This window comes from Lontra canadensis, unplaced genomic scaffold, assembly GCF_010015895.1.
Source record: "Lontra canadensis isolate GAN:19392208 unplaced genomic scaffold, GSC_riverotter_1.0 scaffold1, whole genome shotgun sequence".
In the NCBI taxonomy this organism is placed as follows: Eukaryota; Metazoa; Chordata; class Mammalia; order Carnivora; family Mustelidae; genus Lontra; species Lontra canadensis.
The window spans coordinates 57876154-57891334 of NW_022630995.1; the positions used below are offsets into that span (position 1 = coordinate 57876154).

The window sequence follows — 15181 nt, forward strand, 5'->3', positions numbered from 1 at the left end:
TTGATAATTAAGGGAAACATCATATTTGCATCTTATTTTCTCTAATTTTAAAAATGGATAAAACAATCATGTCTTACACTATTTTAATTTTCATTGCTTCTAGTAATCTTTTAAGACTCATTCCATGACTTTTTCTCTCTGCAGTTTTCATTATGATCCTCAAAAAGCATGACACTTTATTTGAACTGAAACAATGAAGCCAAACTGTTTCTCACAGAAAGTGAGTCCGATTTAGCTAGTTTTATGTTGAAAACAGGCTCTGTTTATTAGGGTATATGACACACTTTCCATGTTTGACAAAGTTTCAACCTGAATGAGCTGTATCATTAGCTGCAAAGTTTTGACCAAAACAAAACTGAAGAACAGGATAACAAAACAAAATTTTAAAAAGCGTTTTATCTGAAACCATTTATGAAAATGAACAATGTCTAGATTTTCCCCAAACTTTGGAATATATCAGGTTAAACAAGGTACATCTCATTGAAAAAAAAAAAAAAAGTCTAATTTATAGTCATTTGATATTTTAATAAAGTCCATTTGGTTTATTTCCCAGAAACTGAAAAAGTGAACAAGGACTAGATAAACAAATCCTTTGGCAAGTCAGGTGGTTTTCAATTCTTTTGCTTTGAAGGAAGGTTGAACAGTGAACTCGTAAGTCATCAAATCTAATTTTTTGATACCAAGAATTGAATGGCATTGCTACAATAAAAGTCCATTCCCAGATATAGTACTTGTTTATACGAATACGGTTTTTCAAGGCATACAGATGTAAAAATTAGAAATAAGAATAAAAGCTAAAAAAAGAGAAAAAGCAGGTGATGCTCAGCTTTTCAGAAACGAGACATATTCAACCACACACATATGAATTTGTAAAAGTAAAATATCCACTTCACCAAGAAAAGTATTTTCCAATAAGCTTTACATTCCATTAAATAATTGGGAAAAATACTTATTCTACTTTGACCACCTACAACAGTAATTAAAAAAAAAAAAAAAAAATCTCAGTCCAGAATGACCCGATTTGCCTGCCGTCTGTATAACCTTGGGCATTTTACTTAATGTCGCAGTTTCCTGATTTTGCAAACTGAGGACAGTATTTACTAAGACGTAGCTCAGTGTTGTTCTAAAGACTGAACGAATTAATGCATATAGGAAGCGCTTAGCGCCATGCCGGGCACAGAGTGCGAGCTTTATAAGCGTTACCTGTTACTACTATTAAGGTAATCCATAGCAAACCCTCAAAACTAAAAGCTTGTGGGTTTGTCTTCACCGGCAGGAAGATGCTGGAGGGATGGACCAGAGGCACCCTCGGAGAGTAAGAGGGGGATGCCCACGGGAAAACAGGACGGAGAGAGGGGAAGAGAGACAGGAGGCCCCTGGAGCTCCCTGCTTGAAGAGAACGGGAGCGGGTCATAGGCTGAGAGCGCAGAAGGGTAGGAGAGTTTAGATAAACAGTTCCACCTACGGTTCCCATTATGCCTGCGGATCGCGACTGCTCGGTGAAACAGGAGCAAGAGCGTCAGGCCTAAATGCCACCGAGCACCCGGCCAGCTCCGCACCGGCGCCCCCTCGGCCCCCGCCCCGGGGAGTCGCTTGGCTCACGCGCCGGACCACCCCCAACTCAGATACTGACCTTTGGCCCAGACTCCGCGGCTGGCTCGGCTTTGTCGCCGCCACTTCCGCCGCAGCCCGGCCTCGCGAGGGCGCCCGCGGGCAGCCGGAACTGGCCCCTCGCGGCCCCCGTCGCCGCACCTTCCTTGTTATTGTCACCGCCTTTTCCTCCCTCTTCCCCTGGTTCCCTTTCACTTCCGGGGTTGCTCTGGATCCGCTGGTTCCGTAACAACATCCCGTTGGCTTCCCTCAGGCGGCGGGACCGGTGCAGCCGCCGCCTACCAGGAGCGCCCGCCCGCCCGGGCCTGCGCCTTCCCTGGCCCAGGCCTCCATGGCCACCAACCCGCAGCCGCAGCCGCCTCCTCCGGCGCCGCCGCCTCCCCCGCCGCAGCCGCAGCCGCCGCCACCGCCGCCGGGCCCCGGGGTTGGCCCGGGTGCGGCGGGCGGCGCGGGGGCCGGTGCAGGTGCCGGAGACCCGCAGCTCGTGGCCATGATCGTGAACCACCTCAAGAGCCAAGGGCTCTTCGACCAGTTCCGCAGGGACTGCCTGGCCGACGTGGACACCAAGGTTCGGGGCGCGCGGGGGCTGCGGGGGAAAGGGAGGACCCCAAGGGCCGTCTTCTCCGCCACTCACTCTCATTCGTCCATAGGCGGGCTGCGCTTTGACTTCTTCAGCTGGGGCTCCTCCTGAGCCCTCCCCAGGTTCACGGTGCCGCTGCTTCCTCTTTGAGCGGCTGCCAAGCACCAGGCACTGTGCAAGTCTCGGTGCGTTCATTCATTCGCCGATCCTTTCGTTCGTTTAACCGACTAGTGTTAATAACCTACTACGTGCAGGCACTGCTTAAGCGCGTGGAATATAGTGGTGACCAACACTAAGTCATTGTTCTCAAGGAGACTCGTCTGAAACACTAACGCTAATCGGGCTTTCATCTCGGATTTCCCCCCCACACACACCCCCCTGCGGCTCACTTTGTATCTAAGTTATTTTTGCGTCTTCTTTTGAAGATTTTTGGGCGGTAAGAGTCTTGTCTTTGTCCTTTGGGAAAATGTTTAAGTGATAATCAACTTAACTTGCGGTGTGCCTTGCTGTACACTGTGGGGATGCAAAGATAAGGAGGCAGACCTAGACGGCTGAAAGGTGGCTTAGGGAGATCGGGATTCTTGTTTCCACCAATGACTACCTAGTTTAGGTCAGGTCACTTCTCTAAAGTGGCAGGGGGTTGGGGATAAGGTGAAGGGTTGGAGGAGAGGTGACAGCAGGTATTGAAGGGGAAAAAGGACAGGAAAGAGGAGTGAGTTCTGGAGAATAATGGGAAGAGGGGGAATGGTTAGCACAGTGCTTCCGTGTATAGAAAGAGTTAGGGGCTAGAAGGGGAAGGATTTTGTACCAAATATCAGAGTGAGAGGGGTGGTAGCAGGAATGGGTACACTGAGCTGGTTCTGCGAAAAATGAGCAGAGAACACCAGGAAAGCGCAGTCAGTGAGACAGATGGAAAAGAGAGTCTGGAATTTTGGAAACTCTTGAAAGAAACAATTAGAAAATTGGGGATTTGGTCTTATATTTGGTTGGGTCCATCAGACTGTAGTTTTGATGGAGTGAGAGTTTTCTCAGCAAATTCAGCTTTTTTGAGGAACCTCGTTTCTTTGAGAAAGGGGTGTTTGCAGCTTCCACAGATGCTTCCTTGTGACTCATAGTTCACCAGGATTTGATGAGAACAGCACACAATTCTGCTGTCTCCTCTGGGAAAACCCTTTGGACAGTCTGGGGATATCTTCTCTTATAAGGGCTCTGGTCCACCTTGTAGACCAGGAGTAGAATTCACCTGTTTACAGTGTTGGGGTCTTTACATCACAGAGAATTAAGTATACTTGTGGATGTTTTTCTATATAAGAAGTATATAGTTTTCTCACTTTGTTGTAGGGAATATGCACAGCCATCATTTTGAAAATAATCCCTATTGCTCCTTTTTTTTTTACCCCCAATGGGAGATTAGACAAGTCCAGGTAGATGTTATCCAAATAAAGCTGGTTATTTGTATCCATCAAGTAGAGATCTGTTTGCTGTTCCGAAACTTAAAGATCTGTATGTTATCCTCGTGTACCCACATTGGAAATTTAAATATGATGAAAGGGGCGCTACATTATCTAAGACTCAACTTTTTTTTTTAAGATATTTTTTATTTATTTGACAGAGAGAGAGATCAGAAGTAGGCAGAGAGGCAGGCAGAGAGGGAGAAGCAGGCTCCCTGCTGAGCAGAGAGCCCAGTGCGGGCCTTGATCCCAGAACCCTGAGATCATGACCTGAGCTGAAAGCAGAGGCTTAACCCACTGAGCCACCCTGGCATCCTAAGGTTCAACTTCTTCTTTCCCACTAAATGTTATTGTTGTATGTCAATAATGTCCCTGCCAGATCCTCTCAAAGTAGAGTTTGAAAACCTTTATTCGGGGGAAGGAAGGAAGTACTGTTGTCTTGACAATCTAATGAAGCTAGGACCTTCTCCCAAGAAAAATGCACGTACATATTAAAATACAGTTTTTGTAATTCAGAAATGGTCAGCTCTAGACAATTACATGTGGCTTAAACTAATACATAGTTTCAAGGAGTTCAGCGGCCACAGAATAAGGTCTCTTGTTTTAATGTTTGAAACTAGGGAAGAGTAGAACCAAAATGATACCCCTTCCCTGGCAGAGGAGTTTGCCTGGGTATGGTGGAAATTCCACAGCCCTCACATCCTTTCTCTTTCTTTATTCCTGATGCCTTCCCCCTTCTTTTTCTCTTTGTCTTTCTACCTCTGTGAACTGCTCTTTCTAGTTATCTTGCTTCTCTCCCCGTGACTGTCTCCCTCTTCCTCTTCCTTAGCTTTACAAACAATTATGTCAATTTTAATTTAATTTAAGGTATTTCTTCTTATTTTATAGCATCTTGTACTCCCTTTTCTTATTAAAAAAACGAAAAGGTTTTAAGTTTGAAAGTCTCAAAAAACATACAGAAGGGGCACCTGAGTGGCTCAGTGGGTTAAAGCCTGTGCCTTCAGCTCAGGTCATGATCTCAGGGTCCTGGAATCGAGCCCCGCATCGGGCTCTCTGCTCAGCAGGGAGCCTGCTTCCTCCTCTCTCTCTCTGCCTGCCTCTCTGTCTACTTGTCATCTCTGTCAAATAAATAAATAAAATCTTAAAAAAAAAAATACAGAAGCCAAGTTTTTCTTTGGTATGAGCTTAACATCTTCCCAGTGTGCTGAGTGGACCAGAGTAGGCCTGAGATGCCTCATGCAGAGGAGCATCACTAATAGAACTGTTGAGTCTCAGCTGTAAGAACACCTTACAATTAAGACCTCTTGTGGTATGGTGCTTTTGGTCACTGAACCCAGAAGACTGACCTGCTTTGTGTCAAACTCTAACCTACGGTATATACTTTGTAGGGTTGTAGCAATAACTGAAGTGTCAGTCACATGCATATTTAAGAATCAAGACATTTGATACCTATCAGGTGCTTTCCAAGAGCCTAACTGTCATCCAGCCCCTGTGTTTAAAGCAAGGCGAGAAGTACCAAAGTCTGCTCCATTCCAGAAGACCGTAAAACCTTCCAAACTGTCCTGGGGTCCTTAGCCAACCAAGAGAGGGATCTGACCATAGCAGATCAAATCAACCCTCCTACCCAAAGAATTGGAACCTTGGACATCCTAACTAATGCTAAGGCTCCTGTGCTGTAGATTACAAGCTGCCAGATCCCTGGAGCAAACCGAGAGGTTACAAAGTTATTCTGACCTTTTGCTCTGAGGTCACACTGGAGAGTATGAAGAGGGAAGATCAAGAGAGGCTCATCATTCTATCCCAGGCAGGGAGCTCATCAACCAAATAAATGTAGCACCTTTCTCCCCAGGTAATAAAGGTCAATTTTGGATACTTTCTCAGTTACAAGTGTCTCCTGCTCACTGTGATTATTGCCTGTCTTTTTCCTTTTAGATTTGAAAGGAGTATCAAAGAGCATATAAATTTATTGACCCAACAAGTATTTGTTACGTACCAGGCACTATGTTAGGTGCCAGGATACAGCATCCCTGCTGTTATGGAGCTTGCATCCCAGCAGAGAGAAACACAGGGAATAATGTGTAATAGGTTCTGTGAAAGAAATAAAGCAGGGTGAAGGTGGAAAGGGATGCTGATTTGTTTTCATTAAGTTGTCTGGGGAAGATTTCAGTAAGATGATACTTGAGCCATCACTGAATGAACTGAAGAAGCCATCTAGCTATATGGGGCTGAGCATTCTAAGCAGAGACCACAGGTGAGGGGGAAAGTGATAGAAGATGAGATAGAAGTGGCCCTCCTGTCCTCCCTTCACAGATCTGACAGGCCCTGGAAGCTATCATAAGAGTTGGGCTTTTTTACTAGAGCCGAGAAGCCACTGGCAAGTATTGAGCCTAAGGGCATGATCCAACTTCTCTGTTAGTAGATGGATTGGTTTTAGGAAATTGTTAGTAGTCCTGATATGGTTTGGATAATGAATTATATGATTACCCTGATTTTAGAAGATTTACCTAACTGCTCTATGAAAAATAGACCTCAGTTGATTAGGAGTAGAAAGAAGCCAGGAAATCAGTGACAAATCTAGAAAAGAGATGAGTGCCTTGGACCAGAGTGGTAGAAGGGGGTGGGTCTGGCCAGATTCAGACTGTATTTTAATGCTAATGGTGACAATTTGCCAGAGGTGTGAAGCTGGGGAGAGTCAGGGATGACTCCAGGTCTTTTGACCGGAGAGCACTGGCAAAGAAAGAAAAGAGAGAGCATCATAGAGGAAGGTTGGAATCCAAGATACTGCTGGAATCACTAGGCTTTTTATTGAAAGGAGAGTGTGGCAACAGGGAGAATTACTTACTGTCCTTCAAATTGGAACTTTGCTATGGAGCCACTAGAGGGCTAAATACACTGTGATGTTTGAGCCCAGTGGGAAGGATTATGTTTTAGAATCACTGGGTGAAAAGAATTAGTTTTAGTTCACATTGATGTTGGATAAATGGAGGGGGGTATGAGAAATGATCATGAGTGTTTCTTGTAGGATGGAAAATAGGTATCAGCAAAAGTCTGGAACTTGGGGAGGGATAAGCTGACATCACAAAGGGATGAAACCTTACCATCTGTGCTGGAGATACTTATCTAGCCATCTCCTCTAACAACTGCATTTTAATTGCTTATCTGCCAAGCAATGTTGTAAACTATGTGAAAGCAAAGATGAAGGGAGTGGGAGGAGGAGGCTTCCATTCAGTGGAGAGATAAATGCCGGCCCCAACCACCTACAGTGCAAGAGTTGCTGGAGAGATGGTATATATAGAAGGAACATGGGGGAAGGCTAGGGGAGCCTAGTATGGGTGTCGGAATGACATCACAGAGCTTACCCTTGAGCTCTGAAGGTGAGAAGTTTGCCAAATGGAAAACAGAATGGTAAGTATAGAAGATTGAAAGGCAGGAGAATTTATCTCAGGAGTATAAGCTTTGAAGGATAAAGAGAGCAGCAAATGGCAGAAGATGAAGCTGTAGTGTTGCTGAAAGTCATTCAGAGATGCTCAAATTCATCTACATTAAAAGCCACATGAAAGATAGAACATGAGTTGGGGGGGCAGCCTCTAGGAATGGAGTGTGCAGCCCTGCTGGGGTGGGCAAACATTCCTTCTAGGCAGTGTCCTTTTAAGAAGTGACACAATATGGGACACCTGCCTGGCTCAGTCTCTTAAGCATCTGTCTTTGGCTTAGGTCATGATCCCAGGGTCCTGGGATCAAGCCCCCGCATTTTGCTCCCTGCTCATCAGGAAGCCCGCTTCTCCCTCTCCTGTTTCCCCTGCTTATGTTCATTTTCTGTCTCTCTCTCTCTCTCTCTCTGTCAAATAAATAAATAAAATCTTTAAAAGAAAAAAACAAAGAAGTGACATAATCTGTGTCCTCTCTCCTGATTCCCTTATCTTAGGGGTTCTCAGCCTCAGCACTGTTGGCATTTTGGGCTAGATAATTCTTTGTTGTTCTGGCTTCCCTTCTGCACTCTAAGATATTCAGCAGCATCCCTACCCTCTACCCACAGAATGCCAGTAGCAGCTTCCTGAGCTGTGACAACCAGAAATGTCTGTAGACATCATCCAATATCCCCTGAGGTGGAAGTAGAGGGCGAAATTGCTCCCAGTTGAGAACCACTACCTTACATCAAATTAATGCCCAGTTCTAGTGTTGCCCCTTTGTAACTTCTCTTGGTTCCATGCCTTTCAGCCCATTTCTACCACCCCAGTACGAACCTTCATCACTGGAGTTATTGCATCCTTTCCTATATATATTTTACGTCTCTTTACTCTCTCAGTGTTGGAAGATTAATCATCAGAAAACTCAGCTGTCACATATCACTCTGCTCATGTGCACTCAGTTTCTCTCAACTCCATAATACCAGGCTTCTTCTTTTTTTTTTTTTTTTTTTAAGATTTTATTTATTCATTTGACAGACAGAGATCACAAGTAGGCAGAGAGGCAGGCAGAGAGAGAGAGAAGGGAAGCAGGCTCCCGGCTGAGCAGAGAGCCCGATTTGGGGCTCAATCCCAGGACCTTGGGATCACGACCCAAGCTGAAGGCAGAGGCTTTAACCCACTGAGCCACCGAGGTGCCCCAATCCCAGACTTATTATTCAGGTACCCAAAGTGCTCCAGCCCCCAGCCCCAACCTGTTTCCAACCTCCTATCTCTGCCCTTTTATATTCTCTTATCCAGACAAATTGGATGCCCCCAAATGCTCCTGACCCCACATTTTCTCATTCAGTTGCTCTTTGCTTCTGTTGTTGGCTGTTTGTTCAGGGCCCACCTTTCCAATTGCCGGCTGCGTTGGGGAACCTTGAAGGTCCAACTCAGATGCCACGTTATCAGCAAAGACTTCTTCCTTTGCTCTTCGTTTGTTCCAAATCATCTAACATTAATATTTATTTGTGTCTTGTTTTCTAGTCCCTTGTCTACAAATAAGACATGTCTTTCTTCTTTGTGTTCCTCCCATCTCCAAACATCTTGTCTTAGGCAAAGTAAGGAGTATTTGAATGTCTACATTATCCTAAAGCATCATAGGCATAAGCTGAGAAACTTAGTTGCCACTAAGTTTGAAACAGTAATCTAAAACACATTGACACTGTTAAAAATACTCAAATTCCTAAGGCTATAAATACTGATATTGTATAACATTGGAGATTTTTAACATTTGTGTTTTTTTTTTTTCCTCCCCTCTCTAGCCTGCCTATCAGAACCTGAGGCAGCGAGTTGACAACTTTGTTGCGAACCACTTGGCAACTCATACATGGAGTCCCCACCTCAATAAGAACCAGCTAAGGAACAATATTAGGCAGCAAGTGCTCAAGTAAGTCTCAGAAGGGCCCAGCCCCTGGGCAGGCTTGACAATGTCCATCTACTCTGTGGAAGGCAGGGATGTTACATGGAAGTCTGATGTTATTTTGTCAAGTTTGATTGGCTGTTGCATATGTGATGCTGTGTAATTTTAGAGCGCGCTGTCTTATCACTGCACATTCCCCATAAATTATAGCAGTCTGATTTCTCCTGTAGACCTGGGAACTAACTGAAGGAAGAGGATGACAATGTGACTTAAAAAAAAAAAAAAAAACACCCTAGCATAGAATATTAATAGATGGTAAGTGCCAGAATATTGCTATACCATCCATTCACAACTATTTTCTTGACCCTAAAAGATCAGGCTTTTTTATTCCTCTTTGACAAATAAAAAGACATTCTAGATCATTGCAATTAAAATAATTGCCTCTGACTTGAGGTTGTGTCTTGTATCTTCTAATACAGTACTCCCAGCCCCCCCCCTTTTTTTTTGCACTTCACTATGACTTTTAACTCTGTTTTTAGTGATGATATGCCCAGTAAAGGAAGGAAAGTGCGTTTGGACCTGTCAGAGCCACTTTTGGGTAAACATAAGATAAAGAGAATGAAAAGAACTGAAATGTTTAGAGGGACCTTAAAAAAAAAAAAAAAAAGTGTTCCCAAAGAAACAGATTTACAATACTATCTTGTTCTTGAATATAAATATTTGACAAGACAAGAAGACCTCGACCCTGTATCTTTGCTTCACCACCCTGGCAGCCTGCTCAAGGGGTTACTAAGTTATTTAAAGAGTACCATGTCTTCCTCTCTTGACAAATATTTACATTCAAGCTCATCTTTTAGAATGAAATGTGACTTCCAAACCGTTAAATCCATTTTCTACCTGCCACCTTTTCATACCCTCTTGTTCTATAGCGAACCTCACTAACCTAATAGTGGGCGTACTCCATTGATAGTTCTACCTGCAAGAAACCCCACAGAACTTCCTACTCTGACTCAAAGACCTATTTAGGTCCAGATAATATGAGAAACCAGGAGCCTGGGGCCTCTTACTATCTCCAGCCACAGAAGAGAGGAGGGAAATAGAACAATAGTTTTATTGTCTACATTTTATAGGAAGTTTAAGGAACCTATAAAAGAGCCTAGGAGAGATCAAAAGATGCCAGGGAGGGCTGCATAGTAAGATCTGATGAGAGAAACCAAAGCCCTTCCTAAAAACTTGAAGCAGCAGTGGTTTGCTGGGGGGCGGGACCTGGGGGGGTACTTATTTCCAGGCTTTCAAGAAAACAGTAAGGGGAAGGGGGAGAAGCCTACTGACTATTTCTACAGAGTACTCCTGATTACTGAGGGCTCTCACCCCTTTCACAAATGATTACATAGCTTTAAAAACGGAGTTTTTCATGGGTTGGAAGGGGAGGTGCTCTCTTTTTTTCATGTATTGAGAGACTAAAGCGGAAGGCAGATTTCCTTGTATTGCATTTACTCCTTAGCATACAAAACCTAGAAAGGATGGAAGCTGTCAGTTACTATTTTCTTGCTCCTGTAACATCAAGCACTTAAAACTCTTAGGGCACCAATATAAGACATTTTCACAGACTCTTGTTTGGTGAGGGGTTGCTATACCCCATCAGTAAGGGGTTCTCATGACTACTAATAGTTACTGTTGTAGTGTGACTGGCTTCTAGAGACATTTTAGAACAAGGGAAACAGCTGTGTCTTAGATAACTTAGTCATTGCTCTTCTTGGGACATTTGTTAATTTTCTTCTAACCATGTTATTTATTTTTAAATAAAATATTCTCTTATTTGAATTCCATTAGTAAAATCACATGTTACTGATTATAACATTTTCCTTAAAACATCTTCCTTAAAGAGTTGTGTCCAACTACTGTTGTAGGGAGAGACTAGTCCCTATAGATAGAATTTCGAAGAGTTTTTCATACAAAGACATTGAGAAATATTCAGTTGACCATTAGCTTGAACCATCTACAGTTGCCATTTTTGTAGAACAAAAACCATCTAATTTCAGCAGTTTCAAATAGTTGAACTTAATTGTTGCTATTCTGACTCAGTAGTGTTCTTTTTATGCATTCATTTGAACAACAGACTCTAAAATGCTAGTTAGCTCTAAATAATGATCTTAACTGAGCAATTTAAAAGGAAGACAATGAAGTAGCTTCAATCAGGAAAAATACCACCTGCTGGCCTTTTGGCCTTGCCCTTGGATGGATACAGGGTTGTGGCTTCTCAGGTGAGGCAGATGTGATCACACCGCGCTTGAGTGAGCCCACTAAGAGCCCACAGTGCTCTTAGTGGGTTAACTTGAGCACAGTGTGGTCACAGGACTGGCCTCCACTTTAAGATCAGAGCTGACCTTGGTGGAAGACTAGACTGAAGTAGACGAGGACATGGAATATAAGCAGAGAAAGGCTGCGGCAGTAATTTTAGGGCGGGTGGGTTTTATTTTTTATGTAATGCCTTTGTATTATGCCTTAAAACATTTTTAAGATTGCTTGTCCTTTTCTTTTCCACCTGCTACATTTTGAAGGCACCTCTAAGATGTAACAGTGTTTGCAGGACTTGCTTTTTTTTTTTTTTTAATCTTAGAACTTTAAAAAGCAGGTTACCTACTTTATATGGTGTTGACTCATTTTTCTCTATGGCCCACATAAGTAGAATTATAGTATGACAAGGTGCAAGGTGCCGCAGGAAATGGAAATCAAATCCATCCTCTACTCCAGACTGAGCTGCACTCAAAAATAGCATTGTAATGTAAAAGAAGAAACACCTCCCCCATTCTGCAGAGAGAGCCTGAGGCCTAGAGGCTGGAGGGACCAGCACCCTGCTCTTGCAGCACTCTCCAGGGAACTTTGGCTCCTTGGGTGGTTTGTTTCGTTTTGTCTTAAGGAAGAAACACGTTTCAGGTACATTTCTTAAAATCCTTGTCCTCTTTCTCGCGCACGCGCTTGCTCGCGCTCTCTCTCTCTCTCTCTCTCAAAAAAAAAAAAAAAAATAAGGAAAGAAAGAAAGAAAATGCTTGTCCTCTTATTTTACTCAGGGTTTTGTGATTTTCTACACATTTCAGACTTCGTTGCTCCCTTTGCTCCTGTATCTCTAGTGTATATTTCTCTGAGCTCTTTCTTCCTCTTCTGTGGAAATCAAGGCTCAGTGCAAATGTCTTCTCTTTGTGATGCATTCCCAAATGTTCTTAAATATATCTAATAATTCTTTATTCCACTCTTTCCCTACAGTAGATGGTGTGTTGTAGTGCCTATCTGGTATTTTAATTGTTTGTTTCTATTTCTCCTGCCAGCCGGGGACCAGGTTTGATTTGTAGTGGACAGTGACTAGCATAGTGACATTTATAACATAATGGTTGAATGAATAAATCGCCAGTTTTTATAGAGGAAGATAATAAAAAGAAAGCCAGAAGTCTTAAGTTTTGTTTTTGTGTTTCTGAAGTTTACTTTCTTTTTTTGTAAGTTTTAATGAAATTACACTCTGTGTGTTCCTCAGTTTTCCTAAAGATCCTAATACTACAAAAGTTTTACATTTTTCTGTTAAAAAAAAAAGGTTGTGGAGTACATAGGTTTATTTTATACCCAGAATTCAGCTTTAGTGAACATTTATTCCCATATGCCCTGCCAGGGTTGGAGTAAGATAGGCATCACCTGTTAAAGGTGGACTCTAGATAATGTATTGTGTCTAGTTTTCTTTTTTTTTTTTTTTAAGATTTTTTTTTTTTTAATTTATTTGACAGAGAGACAGCAAGAGAGGGAACACAAGCAAGAGAGTGGGAGAGGGAGAAGCAGGCCTCCCTCCAATCAGGGAGCCCATGCAGGGCTCAACCCCAAGACCCTGGGATTATGACCTGAGCCAAATGCAGATGCTTAAAGACTGAGCCACCCAGGTGCCCCTATTGTGTCTAGTTTTTAAGGATTTGTTTTTTGTTTTGTCTGCTTTAGTATTTCCACTAGTGATACCAATGATAAACAGCATACCGACTTTCTTATAGTGTGGTATATTTCCCACCGCCTATTCTTTCCATATATTAAGATGAGTGGATCAGGGCAATTTAAGGTTGCACATACATGTAATAGATACAGTTTACTTAAAAGTAATTAATGCAAATAATTTAAAATTGTTTTTTACCTTTCTGTAAAAATTTTCTTGTGTTTCAGATCGGGAATGTTGGAGTCTGGTATTGACCGAATTATTTCTCAGGTTGTGGATCCAAAGATCAACCACACATTCAGACCTCAAGTAGAGAAAGCTGTGCATGAGTTTTTGGCCACACTAAATCACAGAGAGGAAGCAAGTAGCAGCACAGCCCCCGACGATGAGAAACCAGACTCTTCCATCATTACACAAGGTGCCTTGCTTTTCCTCTTGGTCAGTTCCATTGCTTTGCTTCTTGAACCGAGTATAAAGTTAGGGATATGTAGTTCCTTAAAACATCTGTCTCCATGGCAATGCTAGTGAAATTATATTTATTTTAAATATCACCTATATTCCTTAACTGACAGAACGTTTCTTTTTTAGATTAACACAAAATAATAGACATTTTACTAATGTATTGAGAGTGTGTGCGTGTGTGTGTGTGTGTGTGTGTGTGTGTTTGTTTTTGTGTGTTTCAGTAGAGGGAATAATTAAAATAACTAAAGAGAATTAAGACTATTCTCAGTATGGTGGCTTTCCTGTGACTCAGTATTAGAACAGTAGAGAATTTAGAATGTACTAGGTATTAACACTGGTATCCAAAAGTCTAAAGAAATATGAATGGTGTATATAGCATATGTGTCTTATAAAGATGGCAGTGGCTTGTAGTGTTAATTCAGCAGAGGGGCTTACCTTCTGCATAAATTTTTTCTTTCTCTCTTTTTAAAGGATTTATTTTAGAGAGAGAGTGCAGGTGCACGAGCACAGGGAGGGGCAGAGGGACAGGGAGAGAATCCTCAAGCAGACGCCCTGCTGAGTGCAGAGCCCCACACAGGGTTCAATCCCATGATCCTGAGATTGGGACCTGAGCCAAAATCAAGAGTTGGGCACTCAACCAAATGAGCCACCCAGGAGCCTCTGCATAATTTTTTTTTTAACACTTGTCTTTCCCTCAAAGGTGTCCCAGTTCCTGGACCCAGCGCTAATGTAGCCAATGATGCCATGTCAATCTTGGAAACCATAACTTCTCTTAACCAAGAAGCCAGTGCGGCCAGGGCTTCGACAGAAGCGTCAAATACCAAGACCAGTGAGAGAGTATCCAAAAAACTCCCTTCTCAGCCAAGCATTGACACTAGTACTGAAAAGGAAAAAACTTCAGAGGACATAGCTGACAAAGAAAAACCTACACCCGATTCTGCAGGGGAAGGACAGGAGACAGCTCCCAAGCCTGAAGAATTTACTGATCTCCCTTGTCCAGTTGAAGAAATTAAAAATCACACGAAAGAGAGCAATAATTCAGTTCTGCTGAATAAGGATGTTCAACAGGAAAGCAGTGACCAAAAGAACAAATCAACAGACAAAGGTGAAAAGAAGCCAGAGAGCAATGACAAAGGAGAAAGAAAGAAAGAAAAGAAGGAAAAGACTGAAAAGAAATTTGATCACTCCAAAAGGAATGAGGACCTACAAAAAGTAAAAGAGGAAAAACAAACAAAGGAAAAAGAAATAGAATGTTCAAAACTCCCTTCAGAAAAGAACAGTAATAAACCTAAAACCATTGAAGGGACAAAAGAAGGTATATAAAAACTTGCAAAAATCTACAACTGTTTACACATCAGAAAGTGTCCATCGGGGACGAGGTGTCAAATTTGCCTTCAGATTTTAGTAACTATTTCAGCTGTTTCAAAAGCCTAAAAAAGTCATATTCCCTTTGCTAAAAAATGAAGAATAAACATTTGTATATTTTCCATGTCACTGTACCAACTCACAAAGTAAATGAAGAGAAAAGGTCTAAACCTTATAATTTAACTTGTAATTTATGCACATACATTATTCCAAGCAACTTAATTCATAGTTATATATCCTAATCTTTAAAATATTAGTAAATAATTCACTTTCTTAATATTTGCTTTGGTATATGTCATTTACATCATAAATTAGTAGTTATTTTTACAGACTACTAGTTTGCCTTTGTATTTTCTCAAAACAGCTCTACCTTGATACTGGTTACAAATGATGAGAGATTTCTATTTCTTTTTTTTTTTCTTTCTTTTTTTTTTT

The 15181-nt window shown here is 42.2% G+C and overlaps 1 protein-coding gene across 3 annotated transcripts in view; it reads left to right on the forward strand.

Annotated features, from left to right (window-relative positions):
- The first annotated feature begins 1807 nt into the window (after positions 1 to 1807).
- Positions 1808 to 15181, forward strand: part of BOD1L1 (biorientation of chromosomes in cell division 1 like 1) — a 54544-nt gene continuing 41170 nt past the window's right edge. For all 3 annotated transcript variants that reach the window (XM_032854890.1, XM_032854899.1, XM_032854906.1), the window contains exons 1-4: positions 1808 to 2179; positions 8855 to 8979; positions 13147 to 13337; positions 14082 to 14696. In XM_032854890.1, coding sequence (XP_032710781.1) covers positions 1943 to 2179; positions 8855 to 8979; positions 13147 to 13337; positions 14082 to 14696 — 1168 coding nt within the window. In that variant the 5' untranslated portion in view covers positions 1808 to 1942. The remainder of the gene's footprint in view (positions 2180 to 8854; positions 8980 to 13146; positions 13338 to 14081; positions 14697 to 15181) is intronic.